The following is a 17898-nucleotide window of genomic DNA, read 5'->3' on the forward strand; positions in this document are numbered from 1 at the left end:
AACATTATGATAATTTACTAAAACGCGACACGTGCACGCGACAATAATCGATCTCTGTCTCTTTTAACACATTTTAGTCCGATATTGCTAATGGTAACCTACGAGATGGAGGAGAACGACGACGGTTCGTACGTCCCTACTTGTACAACCTCACCTTCGATGGAATGGATGACGGTCTTCATTCTGACGACCATCGTGGTATTCTTCGTGATTCCCCTGCTGATCTTGATAGTCCTATATTCGGTGATCGCGAGACACCTGATGGCGAATCCGACAATAAGTCGTGGACCGGCGAACAATCTGCTTAAATATCGCAAGCAGGTAGTCCTGATGCTGGGCACGGTGGTGCTGTGCTTCTTTCTGTGCCTGCTACCCTTTAAAGCCTTCACCCTCTGGATCATCATCACGCCACCCAAGATAGTCGTCTCGCTCGGCATAGAGGGCTACTACAGCCTTCTGTATTTTTGTAGAATAATGTTGTATTTGAACTCGGCGATCAATCCAATCCTTTACAATTTGATGTCGACCAAATTCAGGGAGGGTTTCCTCAGACTGTGCGGCCTGGGGCCTACTAGACGGAAAAAGAAGAAGACGTCGGAACGTACGGGCACCTATACGACCGGATCGACCAATTGCAGCAGCAATCAGTCGGATTTTTGGCGAAGACACAGCAGCAACAAGAGTTGCACCGTCAAAGTACCATGCAATGATCAAGCATCTGCGGACAAACAGATTAAATTGCCTTTACTTACCGCCGTCGTGGCCGGAAGTATCGTTAAGAAGAAGCAGGAAAGTTACGTTTGACTTTTCGTAGGCCAGACTGATTTAAAACGCTTTATCTTGTCGCTCTGTCTTGCGACTTTTTGGAACTTTTCGTTTCATATCTTGGAAATTCTTGAAACTTTCGTTTCATATCTTGCGAAATTATAATTGAATTTTCGAGCATTGCTTATCAAGGTGACTATATATATTAACGAATACTTTGCATATAATGACATAATTTTACACAAATCCGTTAAAGGATTAAATACAGGATCTATAAATTGCGCAATAATGGAACTGGATTTTCTCTTGTCCCTCGATATACTCCAGTTCTTTTCGTTGTCTACTTTGTATATGTGTGATCACATAGATAATTTATTAAAATTAAATAATTAATGATAGACTATTTAAAGATTTTGTAGCAATGGCTATGGAATAATTGTTAATTAAATGTTCAATGAATGTTACTACGTTAGCGTTAGATTAGGTGCGATTCACAAGTCCAAACGAGATTAGAGTACAATAATTGTATTAGATATATGCTGTGACAAGATCATGTTATATGATTTTAGTTCCTCGATTTTATATGTAACATATACGTATTGTATATATATATATATATATATATATATATAAGTATATGGTATATATATATATAATATAGACCTACATATAAACTACGTAACACGGTAAGTAGAAATGGTTCTTCCAACAATTAAGAAATGCATAGGAAAAATAAAGAGGGCAATCATTCGTTCCTAAATATTTTAACTTAAATATTGTGATACATTTAATTTAAAGATTTAGTGAAATAAATATGTAGGCAAACGAGAACTAAATATAGTAGGTATAGGAATGTGCAAACTCTTATGCAAATAACGAATTTATTTTTTATGATTCTTCTCGTTATATCTCGCCTTTTAACATCATTGCATTAGCATTTGTTATATGTATTTTAGGAATAAAAAATTCGCTATTTCACCGATGAAATCACTGATAAAATTCGATGACCAAGTAAGATGTGAAAGCAAAATCATAAATTTTGTACATAAAGTCAGAATTAAATTGCATTTTAACTTGATGCGATTTTGTTATCGAATATAGTAGTTATAATGTGTAATAGATATTTTAATAGGCATCTGAGAATAAAATACCTTTTAACGAGGGTAGGTAATTTAAATATGAGATACGGCTTGAAAAACTATCGCGTATTAAACACAATCGCAAAGTAGCAAATTTACATGAAATATTTCGAAAACTACGAAGCTTTTATGCAATTGTAGAGATGCTTATATAAAAAAAGTTTTATGAATTTTTAGCATTAGCTGCATGTTGTTTCATAAAGAAATAAAAGAAAAGTCTGACTTAAATATATATATATATATATATAGACACGTGGTCGGTGTTTTCATTGCTAAACTAATGATAATTCAATTCCGAAGTCGACTCGAAAAATTGCAACACTGTTAGCTGTGCTATTTTTAATGGCATTCTTTTTTATTAACGAGTATTCTTTAATAAATATGATTAATAGATAAATTTTTATCATAAGTTAATTATTTATCGTTATTTATTATAATTGCCAAAGATATTTTAGAGAGAGAAAGAGAAAGCTAACACACACCTTACAAAAATTATTTTTAAAATTATCTACAAAAGAAATTTATTATATTATTATTATTATTATTACATCATTTGATACCAAGTTGATCAAGTTTTTAATATTAATGCAATTTTTTTTTAATATTACAGAAATAGTATCAATATTGTTTATATACATTTTTTTGTGCCAATATTATTTATAAAAGTTTTATAGGAAACAATAAAATATTAACAAAATTAACACCATACAGCTAAATGCTATTGTATATAAAAATCTTGAAATTAAATACCGGAAAACAAAAACATTCGTGAAAAATAGAATGTAAGAGTTACGCCCAATGTTAAATATAACCAGAAAATATTGATATCCAAGTATTATGTCGGCTCTGCTATAATTTATAACATTCGATAGAACTATGATTCGATTGAGCAGCAGCAGCATCCATTTGCGAGCATTACCGTTTAGATTTAAGGATATAAATTTAAATTAATCACGTTCACAAAATTTGTCCTCATTTATTATCTTTGTTACGTACAACCATATATTATCGCGCTAAAAAAAAAAAAAAAAAACCAAATTGAACGCAAAAATCTTGTATAAAGAGTAAATCGGAATTCTGCTATTTTTTCTCAATTTTAAATTTATTTATATATAAGATTTTTGTTTAATTTAATTATAGAATATTATATTGCAAATAATTTGTTATCTGTTTTAATAATAAGTATATCAACAATTAAGACTCTGTAAAATGAAACCTGCTTACTACAAATTTGATTTGCGATTTGATTTGCTTAATTCCTTACATCAAATAAACATGGAATCCATGTCTTTGGCAAATATTCTCGTGAAGCGAGAGAGAGAGAGAGAGAGGAATGGAATTCTGATATGCTAAATATATTAAAAGTTATATAATTTAATATAAGTTAATATTTCGGGAAATAAATATTATATTATAAATAATGCACCCGGACGCGCATCTGCATGTTAACAATTCTCTCGTAATTGGAAAAGAAAGTTTGATGAAATTAAATTTATTTAGACGAAACAGAATATTTCAGCTTGACATATGAACAATTTTCAACGCAGAATCAATAAATATTTATATAAAATAATTTGCTTTAGTTGCATACATATTAATGGTATAAGTTATTTTAGTAACTGTATGATAAAATCAATTTAATTTGAGGTCTATTTAAAGAATGAATCGTGTATTAAAAATATTGGCTTTATAAATCCTTATTTTAGCAATTTATAAAATATTGGAACGTTGAAATAAGTTGTTACGAAGCAAGGATATGGAACATTTTGATATATTTTATATTGAAATAGTCAATTAATATATAAGCAGCTTGTATTTATCAATGGATAATACGAGTTATCAATTTTAATAAGTAATAAATATATTAGTATTGTTTCTCGAGTAAACATAAGTTCATGTATTACACATTCGTAATACAATATAATATCGAAAGCATTACGTTTTTCAGAACGTAAATGCGTAATCCATCAGTCAAGTGAAGAAAATTTCGAGAGAATTGTAATAAAATATTATTAATTCCTGTAAAATAAAATTACGAACAATGTATCGTAAGATCATAAGTTCCTGTTTGTATAACTTGGTCTATTCCTATTTATTTGTAGTTATTAAAATAACTATTGCGATTTATTGTTACGTTATTTATTGAAACGTAGATCGTAAATAGAAAGAGATAATTTATTTTATTAGGAGAGTGTATGGGTATTTGTAAATATCTTGTATAATACAATTGTTTTTATTAACAATCTAAAAAAAAAAGAGAGAGAGATATATATTTCTTCGCTTATCTACAACATGCCTTCGTTTCGTGAGGAGTAATCCCTAATTACAATTATGACTAGGATATCAAAAATTAAATAATATCCAAAAATAGATAATTCTTATATTTAAGGAAAGAGATTCCAGAAGCTATATATAATATCATCTATCCGTGCTCGCTCATCGCTTATCGCGTTTTACAAAAATAATATCATTCGCCAAGTTATCCAAGTGTTCGACAAAACTGTAAACGTAATATCCCCGCTGTTCCATCATATCGATCAGATACTTTCGTCCCTTCGGATCGTGTATGTATTCGACGGATAAGGCCTAAAAGGTACAACGTACATCTCAATGTGCCGTGGAAATTATTACATTCCGTTAATGGGAACGGAAGTTACCAAGTTCCAGCTGCGCAAATAGAAATGTAGAAATTTCCGAATGAATCGCTATACGTGCCTTTATATCCACCTCGTTAAACGGGATTGTCTCTAGTACGTCGATCTCATTGCCTTCGATATCGAGACTGAAATAATCGATTGTCTTGACTCCCAATGCAGCGATATGAAGTAACAATGGCAGGCACTGCACGCGAATGTGCTCGCCCGTGTGAGCGACGTCGAGCGTATTCGCGGATACGCTTTCCGTTTTATCCTCGGGCTCGTGCAGACGCCCCACGTTCCTTGCCATGAGAAAGGACGCCTGTAATTTTAAGAAACTCGTTACATTCTTTCCCTCGAAGATCGCGTAATATCCCGAAGCTCGTGTGACTTTTCAAAGTTCGAGTTAACAGTCCTTAGTACGTACTAAGAAATCGAAGCTCTCGATTTTCGCAAATGATATCGCTACCACGAAGTCATCGTTAACGATGACACGTCATTGATCATTATTCCTTACCACTGTTGGTCTTTTAATAACGCTGAGACACGTCGGCGAAAGATAAGCTCTTCTGTTCTTTTGGAGCATTTTTGTAAAATTGATGGGATCCGCTTCTATCAGAAGACCCGACCATCCATTAAATCGCTCCAAGAACAACGTGTTGCTACGCGTTTCCCCGTCGTACGCACCGCATTCTATGAAAAATCCATTTTTCTGTAGAGGATAATAAAGGAAAATTTGCTATTTATTAACGTGCCAAGAGATTCTCTCGATCGGGCCTAAATACCGCGTTATTCGTTGAATTGTTTTGTTATTCCTGCGAAATATCATCTCGCTTGCATTTTCCATGAAATTATCGTAATTGTTTTACTACCTTATCATCGAAAATTTCGCGTATCACAGTCGCTTGTCCCATCGATGGATCTTTAACGTCCGGTTCTTCAAGAATATACGACTCATTCGAATTATAATTCCATATTATCCAATCCTGTCGAATATTCGTCGATAGATCGTGATAAACTTCCGGATTCAGTGCGGATATACTTTTGTTGTTGTACCATTTTTCACCTAAATAATATTTCATTAATCGTCGATTATCTTTAGGAATTTATTTTTCAGATTAATTAGAAGAAATATGAAATTTGCAAGACACACACCGTGCCAATATTATTTTTACAACATACCCGACGTATCATGTCACATTATTATTTAAAATAGGAAAAGAAAATTTTAATGTACAAATTAAAAGCGTTTTCATTGACAAGTGATTTTCTAACTTTTACATTAAAATTTCCTTGATTAATTTACATAATTCAGGAATAATATCACGACGATAGAGCAATTCTTTTTCTCCCCCTTAACTTTGATAATATAATGCAGCATAACGGGATTGCTGCAGGATACGATTGTACACATACATATATCCTTTTCTAAAAAAAAAAAAAAAAAAAAAAAAAAAACGATAATTCAACAATATTGTTTCTAAAACCTAGAACAAGCAATTAAACACTTTACGCGAATTAGTTATTATTCCTTGCGTCACTGCACTCATCAAACTTTTTTTACTTGAACAAATTATGTTTTTGGGAAAATAAATATTTCGCAGATAAGCAAAAAATACAGTCATATTATATAATTGATACAAGTCACGAAACAGAAAAACATTTCTTACAAATATACAATATAATATGGAACAATTTTTTAGAGATCTCTAAAAAATCTATTCAGTATTTTTTTTTTTTTTTTTTTGTTTAATAAAAGAACAGGAATATTTAGGTAGATAAAATTTAATCAATACGCATATATGAATAAAAATTATCTATATCTTCATTATTCAAATTAATGCTATCAATAAGAATCAATCAATATCAAAATTTGAAATTGCTTGCTTTCGGTAATAATAGATGTAAGTCTTATATTTCAAATATGAAGTAGTATCGCAATGTTGTTAATAATTCGCTTGTTAGTAATTTGCAATATTACTATCGCACAAAGCTCTGTTATTTGCATAATAAAAACGAGCACAGAATAACAGATCGTACGTTCCATTATCGCGTGGTACAAATATTATACACGATCTAACAAAGTATCGATAATGTATTTTAGAGCAACGGCATGAGAAATTTCTCAACTTCTTCTAATTTCAATTCTACATTTATTGGATTAATTTTTTTTTTTTTTTCTCCATTAATAAGAAGATTAACTACGGAAGAAGATTCCATTAGCGATTCTCGTTTATTATACATATGAACCGCATTCGCTAAGGCAATAAAAAAAAAAAAAAAAAGACGAGTCTCATACCTTTTCTTTTGTAGCTATCTGTTCGCTAAATATCGTTTAATAAATTTATTAGAGCCACTTACCGGCGGAAAAGTTATACCAAGTCCGCAGCACTGTAATAACGACGAGAAGAAAATTATTACTCGTGTCGCGAGAAAAAAGGAAAGAAATTCGCAGAAATTCTCACCAGTTTGGTAAAGTTCCTCGGGTACATCGTCGAAATATGTGTCGCGTTCCGTAACGTTTGCCTCCCGAACAGTCGGATAACTCGTGAAAAGTACGACGATAATAACACACGAAGTCAAGGCGATCAGAAAGGCCCACTTTCGACGCCAGCAATAGTTCAGGACAACACGCGTGTGCACGCGTTGGTAGCCATACGCGTTCATTGGCATCGTACTAACGTGATAGAAGCCGAATAGCTTCTTCCACATGAGTCATGAAAGAGCGAAACGTAAGGAGTCGGCAGGAAGGCTCATTGCGACTATTGCACACGCGCGATTTATCGTCAACATTTTAATATCGTTCGTCGTGTTAATCTTTCCAAGTGACAAATCAACGCTAATTATGATTTATTGCATTGTTGCACGAGACTATGTGATAACTGTCATGTTAATGATTACGAGTAATTATTATGAAATGATATATTCTTAGGGCTAATAAAACAACGAGGCGAATATAAAAATGAAAGATAATGTCTGTTTCATAAGCTTATTTTATAATTTTAGTAAAAAATTGACAAATATTTTCATTTCGCGCACCTTTGTTAAATACATTCAAGAATCTGTTCAAAATAACTTTGTATATATGTTTCTTTTATATTTATGGCCTCGTATGTAACGTCTAAATTTAAACTCATCAAAACAATCGTTATTTATTTTAAGCTAAATATTAGAGAGAAATCTGAATTTGCATTTTTAATATACAAAAAGAAATGCTAAACATTTGAAATATATTAAAAATATTACAATATATATTAAATGTGAAGCATTATATATATAAATTATCAAAAATATACATAACAAATACTCTCTCTGTTTTTTTCGATAAAATTTAGCTTATTTTATTTATTTATATAATACTATAATTACTATAATTAACCTTCGCGAAAATTATTAGGTGTACAACTTTGCTTCCGCCGTTTTTTTTTCCGAAATTCGAGGCTTTATTGTAAAAAACTGGTTATTGCTTGTTGAGTCACTCCCAATGTTCGTGCCAATTCTTTTTGACTTTGACTCGAGTCTTCGTTAAGTAATGCATCCAATTCTGCATCTTCGAAAACCTTCTCTCTTCCACCGCTATGCCGGTTTTCGACGTGAAAATCACCGTTCTTGAAGCGTTGAAACCACTCGCGACACGTTCTTTCACTGATAGCGGCTTCACCATAAGTATTTGAGAGCATTCGATGAGCCTCAGCCGCAGATTTCTTCATATTGAAGCAGAAAATTAAAACCTTCCCGCAAATGACGAGAATTTGGCTCGTAAACTGACATTTTCAATCGAGAATAACTTTATGATGCGGACACAAATCGACTAATATTTCTATGGGGTTGTGTTGAGAGATGCCCAAGTTTATCGCATGATGTCTATGATCTATTTATTTCGACCGCTACTTACCGCTAAAGCCATCTATAGGAAAACGGCGGAAGCAAAGTTGTACACCTAATAAATGAGATTGAAAAGCAGATTACGAATGTCCGAATGTTAATTTTGTCTTTTGTATCGTTACGCGTTGTATTGAATAAACAACAATAGGTTTAATGCAATAATGCACGTAACGAGGACTCGGTTCTTTGAAAATTTCAATTCGCCTTTTTTTTTTTAATCTAGTAAAATTGACCTTCGCGGGAATTGAATGGAATTGAAAAGTGGAATACAAATGTGTATAGACGATCGGGAAAAAATGTAAAGGGGCACGCGAAAAATATACATAACAGTGCGACAACATACCGTACATGAATATCCTGGTGAAAACAACTTTTGTACGAACATAGAGAAGGATTCTACGTGATAGAGAAATTTTTTTCAATACGCTGTGTCTCCAAAATATTCTGCTTTTTCGAAGAAATATCAATTTGCATTTTTAGCATGCAATATCGATAAATATTGTAATCGCTTAAAAATTTCTGTATCGAATACTCCTGATATTTTTGATCAACCGTCGATTAAATTATTTATCAAAATTAACGAGCATGAAAATAAGGATAGAGTCTGAGCAAAATACGTAAGACGAGAAAATAATAAATCGATCAAAGATTCATTTATCGAATTCAGATGTAAATAAAAATTATAAACTATTTATATAAATTAAACACTTACTCTCATAATATACTTTTATAATAATTTTAAATTACAATTCTTGTATTTCTCATTATCGCTTTCACGCGTTATACACTTTGCGCTCAGACAAATTTAATATGTATATATATGCATGAACTTTTGACCTTTATTTAAGATAGATTGTGTCTCTAAGTTTTTTTTAAACAAAATCGCTAAGTAATTCTGCCGAAAAATTATTAAGATGACAGTTTCTATTTTATTTTTGAAATCTTTTTTATTATTCGTCTTGACAGATAATTGTTAGATTTGTCTATCATTGTTTATCTAGGTGGATATTATCAGGTCTCTTATACGCGATGATCGATTTGGCAAGTATGTCAGTTCGTTAAAGAATTAAATGGCAAAGCGACAAAATGCTCATGTAACACGCGAGAAACTCGTGGTATTCGCGCGACACGAAACCGCATATACGACATATGCACGCTTACTACGATCCGAAGCTGCAGTGCAAATGCATCACGGTTTCGACGCCGAGAGATAAATTTAGCACGAGCATTTTCGCGAGCGCGTCGAATGAATCGCGCGATGACGGTTCGCGAAGCGACGACTGTTGAAACGGTATCTGTTCGCAATGACACTCTCGAATATTTCGCAATAAAATATACAAACGAGGCGACAACACAAACCGAGAGATCGCCGCTCACTGTCGTATCCCGACTACGAATATCATCGAGTATCGTCGATCCCGAAGCTCGAATATACTATTCGAGACATATGCGTGGGTATACACAAGGTGTCCCGGAATGAACGGGTTTAAATCTGAATACTCGGATCGCCTGACAGCTGATTACACGACGGACGTCGTGTCAAGTCGGGCTTTCCTACATATTTGACGTTCAGTTACACACGTAGAAAACGGGGTTTCCCACATATCACCGAATGAACTTTTAAATTAAACTTTGATCTTATTATGCCTGCAGATTTTCATTTCGTAAAAACATACGTTAATAATAATGCGATTGAGGAAGAGAGAAAATATAATTGCAAAATACAAGTAAACTCTAAAATTATATTCTCTTTCTGCGCGTTTTTATAATATAATTTTATCCTTTATTTTATAAATATTACAAGTTTCGGATAAATAAGAATGAAGAAAAAGGAACGAACAATATCTTGATGATTCTTCGAAGACTTTGAAAATCATATTTTCTTCGGAGAAAATATTAATCCATTAATGTTCAAAGTTTTTAAACGAGGATGAGCGTGTCATGAATACCTCGACAGGCTTTCGTTCTAAAACCTGTTCTCTAACTTTTTATTACCCCCTGCTCCAATCAGACTTTGACACGTGCAGTTATTTAGTTTTATTAAATTGCAAATTTCTTTGATAAAAATTAATTTTTGGCTTTAAAGAATTTATGCATTTTTAATTTAAACAGATTCGAGTGTTAAATATTTCTATAGTTAAATATAAAATTTAGAAAATTTTATTAAAATAAAATTTATTAGTATGTCAATTAAAGAGAATATAATTTCTTTATCTTATTTTTACTAAAGCTTGAAGAAAATTTTATTTTGCAAAAAATTTATTATTTCTAATCTTGAATTATTCAGAAATTAGAGATACATAATTGCTAATTAATTAATCAATAAGAAACAATAATTGTTGAGTTAACATTCTTTACAAAAGAAATTCGAGTTGATTTTCTTGAAAGAAAATACCGAGGCGCTGATCGCCTTTCCGATTTGAGTGGTTAAAAATAAAAAAATTTTCGCATCCATCGTATAATTCAATCTGTTTGAGGACATTCTACGTATGGATGTATATGACATAAATATAAACGTGTGCCTCTTACATTACTGTAATTATTATGAAAACCATATAGTACATTTACTCCCAAGCACGTTAAACACATACATTTATACTGACTTATATCTGTCATTAACGATATTGTTGTATTACTGATATCGGCATATAGTCTTTGTTAAAAGGACTTGCTCACATAGGACGAGGATTTTTTTTTTTACGTAAGAACGCACATCGCGTGTGCTCTCGCAATTACACGCATAATCGCAGGTAGTATTTTTTTTTAAATTTGTATCATGAAATGTGCACTTTCTGCCATACAGTTTATTAACATAAATGACGTGTACATATATGAACGACCAGCAATAATTGCTTTACATATTTTTATTTATTAATACAACGGAGTTTCTCCATCAAAACTTATTCACTATACAAGGAAAAGTCATTAAGTAGACGTCACGTATGGTTAATGAAAAAAATTTTGCTATACATGAACTGTTATCAAATTGGATATATATTGTGTCGACAAACATTTTTTGCCACAATCAGAATTAATTTATTCCATTTACAGAGCCCACATTCATTTGTGCCTTGACTAATGACTTCACAGAATTTTTTTCAACGAATATTTGTAATATACTTAATGACTTACCCTTATATCTTATATTAGAATAGATGTTGAAATTTGATTTGGGCGGGCGGAAGAAATTATTGTCAACATTACCAGAGTAAATTTCTGTTTTATCACGTGTCAGTAATATTGATTTCTATTTTCATCAAGTGGGTAAAGATAATATTAGATCCTTGACATTATCGATCGTTTCAATCGTTGGATGTAAATATGATATTTTACAATTTAAAATTATTGATCCCGACATATCCTGACATTTTGAAAGTATATGTATATATTTACACACATTACAATATATTATATATTTTTGTAAACTCGATTTTTCTATAAAAGCAATCGATATGTCAACTACTTTTCGATTATTCTCGGATTTATTTTCATTTTAATCTCTCGATAAAAAATGTACTTATATAGAATCGATAAATTTAGAAAAGTTTAAATCCTTCATTTTTTTTAAAAGTGTGTAGATTTTACTTAAAAAAACTCAACATACATTTCTCATATGTGTCAAAAATAAAATTATTTAAAATAATCATTATATTTTTTAATTCACAAAATCATTAATTGATATTTATATTAGTCAGTAAAAATCCTACTGAAACATTCGTGTGCAGTTCCATATAACAAAAGAATATCCATTCTAATTTATTTAACGAAAATAAAAAAGGCGCAATATATATATATATATATTTTTTTTAAACGTATATTTTGAATCTTCACGAAATCTTCGATAAACGTCCATGAGATAAAAATCTCATCATGAAAGTGCAGAATACGCAAGTATGTATAAAATGTTTTAGTTATAAATATTTTAAGAACACCCTGTATGTGTGTTCTGGCTATCTGTACGTTCGTCGGTCGCTCTTTACTTCTTTTTCACCCGATGAACGTCATCAGTTCTCGGGCGGATCAACGACAATCGGCGACGAAGCGTCGACGGTGACAGTTGACGCAGTGGCGGCGATCACATGATTTTGACGTTATAGCGCGGCTGCATCGTCGTTTCAAACATGGCCGCGGCGGAATGCGAAACGAAGGAGAGCACCTCTCTTTCGGCGGACCTGTTGAAGACACCGGTCTTATCCGACGAGACCGTAAGCACGATCGAGAGGCAGGAGGGCTCCGGCATTCCGTTGCAGACTCCATGGACCTTCTGGCTTGACAAGTAAGAGAGAACATAATTATTTTTCTCATATAACCCTCCCTATCGCTGCGCGACGCTTCGTCGGCGCATACATGAATATATATACATCTCGATTTTTATCTCTCTCGCTGTTGTTAAACGTCACGTCGCAAATATTCCGCGCGATAAGATTCTGTCAAACAATTATTTCGATATCGATAAGGTCGCCGCCTTTGATCTCGCTTTTATAAATGCAGTAAATTTTGCAGTGTATTATGCGTGTCATATATATATATATATATATATATATATATATATATATATGTAAATGCGCGATAATTAGTTATATTTTTACAAACACGTCACGCTTTTGTCTTCATAATCGTCTCATTAAATTGCCTAAGAAAGAAATTTCTTTACATATTCATATATATATATATATATATATATATATCTTAATAATGAATAATCATTCATAAGTATTGCTATTGTTCTACAATACAGTCAAATAAATTATTAACGTATTCAATTATATGAATAATTGTCTGTGATATTCCAAAGATAAGATTAATCAATGAAAAGATAATACAATATTGTGATATAAAATATTCTTTCTTTTCTTTCTGATTCTTGTTTGCGAAAATTAAAGAAATTATTGCTACTGTAAAAGCAATACTGGAACCAGTAATAAATTAAAATAAACTTTGCAAAAAAAAAATGTCATTTTTTTCTTTACTTAATATTCTCTATCTTTAACTTAACAATTATTTTGAAATTTTAAATTTGTTAAAAAAATATATTAACATAGTTTATTCAATTTGTTATTTTTGCTTTAATGGAGTGTTTTTCCATCTATCATTAAATTATTGAATTCTTGGAGATTCATGTATTAAAGCATTATCAGATCCAAATTACTTGTTACTATAAACATATATTACTAATTCTAAAGAATAACGTATGTTATGGTTAAGATGATTGCAACTGTTTGTGTAATACTATATACTTACTCTAATTATTAAATTAACAGAGCTATCCCTGGTACAACCGCTGAAGAATACAAAGCCAATCTGCAGAAAATCTATACTGTAAATACTGTGCAAAATTTCTGGGCAGTCTTCAATAACATACCAAATGCTGGGGATATGCAGGTATGATTATTAAAAATTCATGTAAGTTTATTAGCGTAGCATATTTTATATTAATTATAATTACTTTTTATTATTATTATATAAATATATAAAAAGTAGAAAGAGATTTGTTATACGATGCGAAACAAGAATAATAAATTAATTTGCTGAATCTGCTAACTATTTCTTCATAACAAATTAATTCTTATGCCTTTATTAAAATCATAAGTTGGCTTTATTGCAATAGCAAAGAACTTATATGCTAGGAGCAAACTATTTTATTTTAGCAATAAATTGTATATTTTTACAAATAGATTTATTCTGCAAGATTTTATTAACAAAACAGAGTTTGATGTAATATCGAATCATATGTATATGATAACAAAGTTTGATCGCTCTCATATTGAACATGCAGTAACAGACAGTTTTGCTATGACAGCAAAATTCCTTCTCTCTCTTTTTTTTTTTATTCGCTGAAGTAGGAAAAATTATTATGACTAATAATCATTTGTAATTGGCATTTATTATAATATTGCTTTATTTATACTATGCTATTTAACATTTAATTATGATATGTATTGTTTATTTATTATTTGCAATTGTTATCTATATTTTACAATAAGTTATTTAACTGTTTTTGTTGTCAGGTTAAATACAGTTACCATTTAATGAGAGATGAGAGATATCCTTTATGGGAAGATAAACTGAATCAAAAGGGTGGGACCTGGAGAATAAAGTGCCATAAATGCGATACAGTAAATATCTTATATTTATGCTGACATTGATTATTTGATTCGTTTTGATGATCGCTGTCCAAACATACATATATATATTTTTAAATGGGGAATTCTTGATTTATGTATTAAAGCTATATTATTTATACAATCTTTTTTACATCTTATTTTGTACTTATCTGAAAAAGTTTTATATGAATAATTAATAATAGATATTAATATCTATCTCTTGTTCAGATACTCAACATTTTGCTTTTGTAAAACTTTTTAACATAACATCTAACATTTAAAATGTCTCGTGTTTCTCAGGAACGTATCTGGAAAGAAGTAGTGCTTGCGGCTATTGGAGAACAATTTACCACACATGTAGCACAGGATGATGAAGTCTGTGGGGTGACTGTATCCATTCGCGATAGGGAAGATCTTATTCAAGTACATATATTGTAAATCAAGTAATAGACACCAGTGTTCAAGTATATGTAATCAAGTGGAATCAAAGTTGTATTATCATTTCAGATTTGGAACATTAACGCTGCTTTGCAATCAAAAGCTACAGTCCTAAAGAAAGTTCATTCCCTATTGCCTGATATCAATTTCCTGGGAGAATTTTATAAGGGTAAGTTTTATTATTTTCTTTTTTCCTTTCTTGTTAGGAAGATGCAAAACGATATTGTTCATTTTCTAGAGCATCAATCCAATCATGCATATGGGAGACGTTAAATATACGATGATACTATGATGAAAAAAAATTATGAATTGTTAAACATATTTTAAAAGATTTTGACAATAACGAGAGAACGTGTTTATGTGTGATGTATAAATAATATTTGTATTATTGTGTTAATACGACAAAAGTTTCCTCTAAAAAAGGATAATCGGAACATAATGTGTAAACATGTTAAAGAACGTGCTGTCATTATATATTTTAAAAATTTGTTACTTGTGAATTGTTTAATACGCGTTATTCAATGCGTTATTTATACTGAACTCGATATATTTTAGAAGCGAATAGCTGTTATAACCGTTTTACAAACACAAAATATATTTTTATATTTACAACGTGCATGTTTATTTCTCGTGGCAATATGCTTTTAAGTGGGCGTGTCTATATTTTGAAATAATCTTGACATTTACAAGGTTCTGCATCTTCATAATTATATATGCTGTTTATCACAACGAAACGTGAATTGATTCATTGTCGATTAAATCCATTAGAATATCTTGGGTACTGATTTTCGCTATACGTAGTTTACTAGGCAATAAACTACGCACACCTACATAAGAAGAAAGCGATTTAGAGAAAGAAGGAGGACGTCTGGCATCTGTCGCATGTTGTGTTTATTTATTGCAATTTATTCCATCCACCTTCGAAAATTTATCAACGTCTCATCAAAGGTAGTATTTAAAATTCCCGAGAAAATAATGCGAAATCGTGTAGCAAGAAAAAAAAACCGATTCTTTACGTCTGTTATCGTGCATAGAAACTAAATATTGACCGTGAATTTTATTAAAACCCGGAAAGAATTTGAAAAAGCATCGTAATTTCTTATTCTTCTACGTACGATCTTATCTCTGCGGAGCACGACTTGTATGTAAATACAAATAATGTACATCCTCGCGTTATCTAGTAATTCCATAATTCGAGAGACAATGATAGTGAATATAAATTGTAAATTCTCTCTTCTCTAAAAAAAAAAAAAAAAAAAAAAAAAAAAAAAAAAAAAAAAAAAAAACTTGCTTATCTAAATTTTTTATTTTTTTTTGCTTATCTAATTTTTTCATGTCAAAAGTGACAATGTAAATTCCAAGATGAGATGAAGAATGAGATTTTGTTCGATAACACAACGAGAATTCTTTACTTTTTTTGTAAAGAAGATAGAGAAATTTTTGGGCTGGATTTCGATTGTTGCAATTAAATTTGCATGACAAGAGTTCGAGATTCCTTCGACGGTCAATAAGCCAATTAATACGATCAAAAAATTTGAACATTTTGAAAAATTAATTTAAATCCCTAATCAATCCCTCTACAAAGCAGATAACATTGTCCGACTACTCGGCGCCGAGTTAACATTTTATTGTTTCTCAATATTATTCATGTCAGCAGGATTCCTCGAGAATATAAAACACAAGTTTATTCAAACAGTCGATGTCTAGTAAACTAATTTATAAAACACGTTTAAATTATGTACTTGATTTGCATTTTTCGATGTTTAAATCGAGTATCGATCACGTATCGCGACAAAACGTCATCATTAGAGTGCGATCTTTCACACTATTTAAACGAATTATCCTTATGATAATTAAAAGTACACGCGTTACGCATCATTCTTCTTTAAAATGAGAAGTCTTAGATACAAGAAAACGTGTATCGATTAAAATTAAAATGTTCCATTTAAAATTAAAACTCGATTAAATTAAATAATTAATCAAAATTGAATTTTTTACTTGTCAGAACAGAAACAATGTTTTCAGGTTTCTTCTCTGCTTTTTAGCTAAAGATATTGAATTAGCGCGTCAAATTTGCGTCCAGCCAAATTATAAATTTGGATTACGTATCACTGTGTGTACATATGTATTGTACAAACGGAACTATTCCGAGATGAAAAAAAATATTTGTCGATTGCGATTAGCTGTAAGTCCTTCTTCGATCTCGTGATATATGCATCTAAGCGAATAAATCATGGCGTATTGGCCTTGCATGCGGCCTTGCCATTATGGGAGACACGTGTACACGGCTACACGAACGTGAAAACGTGAATATGAAAACATTAGCGATGTCGCCTCCCGAGAGAGATGACACCGATACGGAGTATTATTACTCCGATGCGTAAAAGTTTCTCTCGCATCTGAGTCATCGTCGACAATTATTTACCTTTAACTAGCAACTAATAGTCATTTTTGTGAGAGTCGTGACACTCATAATCGATTTAATCGAGCTCTATCGTTGCGAGAATCTTTCACATAAATTTAAGCTTACCTATAATTAAATCGCATAATTTAATTGCAATCGAATGTTTTTATAATTACACTATACTTTGAAAAAATAGTGGAATGGTAAATAACGGATAAATCCATCTTTCCTTTATGGCTTTTTCTCTTGGAAAAAAATCTAACATATATATGCAAAAAAGACAGAGAAAATACGAATTGTAAGAAATTTCGTTGTTTATTCGTGCCATCTATCGTTTTGTCGATTTATCCTCACGTATCGAAGGGAGATATTAGAAGCGAGAGTATAATAGGAATAAATTTTCTCCGGATTATTTTCTTCGCTTAGGTATCAGACCAATCTAGCACGCGCCGCTCATTATAATTCAACTAAACCGTCTGACCGGTACCGGTCCAGGATCCTCTCTCAGCAAAACATCGGAGGATACG

At 31.3% G+C, this 17898-nt stretch overlaps 3 protein-coding genes across 10 annotated transcripts in view; 2 read left to right on the forward strand and 1 right to left on the reverse strand.

Moving 5' to 3' along the window:
• Ethr (ecdysis triggering hormone receptor) overlaps positions 1 to 879 on the forward strand; it is a 36385-nt gene extending 35506 nt beyond the window's left edge. The window contains exon 6 of the mRNA XM_070294796.1: positions 78 to 879. Coding sequence (XP_070150897.1) covers positions 78 to 804 — 727 coding nt within the window. The 3' untranslated portion in view covers positions 805 to 879. The remainder of the gene's footprint in view (positions 1 to 77) is intronic.
• Positions 880 to 4096: 3217 nt separating this feature from the next.
• LOC138932576 (uncharacterized) lies at positions 4097 to 9853 on the reverse strand. 8 transcript variants are annotated; one of them, XM_070294519.1, is made up of 8 exons: positions 9785 to 9853; positions 8769 to 8821; positions 7006 to 7240; positions 6902 to 6931; positions 5413 to 5606; positions 5058 to 5252; positions 4562 to 4862; positions 4097 to 4490 (listed from the first exon to the last, which is right to left on the reverse strand). In XM_070294519.1, exons 2-8 carry the CDS (start codon positions 8808 to 8810, stop codon positions 4384 to 4386), a joined length of 1104 nt encoding a protein of 367 aa, XP_070150620.1. In that variant the 5' UTR covers positions 8811 to 8821; positions 9785 to 9853; the 3' UTR covers positions 4097 to 4383. The 8 variants fall into 8 exon arrangements, with proteins under 8 accessions (XP_070150620.1, XP_070150618.1, XP_070150619.1 ...); XM_070294517.1 differs by having other exon boundaries at positions 7006 to 7243; XM_070294518.1 differs by lacking the exon at positions 9785 to 9853 and adding an exon at positions 9138 to 9638.
• Positions 9854 to 12451: 2598 nt separating this feature from the next.
• On the forward strand, positions 12452 to 15585 carry LOC138932323 (eukaryotic translation initiation factor 4E type 3). Its single transcript, XM_070294018.1, has 6 exons — positions 12452 to 12701; positions 13687 to 13807; positions 14434 to 14541; positions 14830 to 14952; positions 15037 to 15136; positions 15206 to 15585. The coding sequence occupies exons 1-6, from the start codon at positions 12547 to 12549 to the stop codon at positions 15238 to 15240; spliced, it is 642 nt and encodes a 213-aa protein (XP_070150119.1). The 5' UTR covers positions 12452 to 12546; the 3' UTR covers positions 15241 to 15585.
• Positions 15586 to 17898: the final 2313 nt, after the last annotated feature.

This window comes from Polyergus mexicanus, unplaced genomic scaffold, assembly GCF_030449975.1.
Source record: "Polyergus mexicanus isolate NDT 795.1 unplaced genomic scaffold, iyPolMexi1.0 SCAF_4, whole genome shotgun sequence".
In the NCBI taxonomy this organism is placed as follows: domain Eukaryota; kingdom Metazoa; phylum Arthropoda; class Insecta; order Hymenoptera; family Formicidae; genus Polyergus; species Polyergus mexicanus.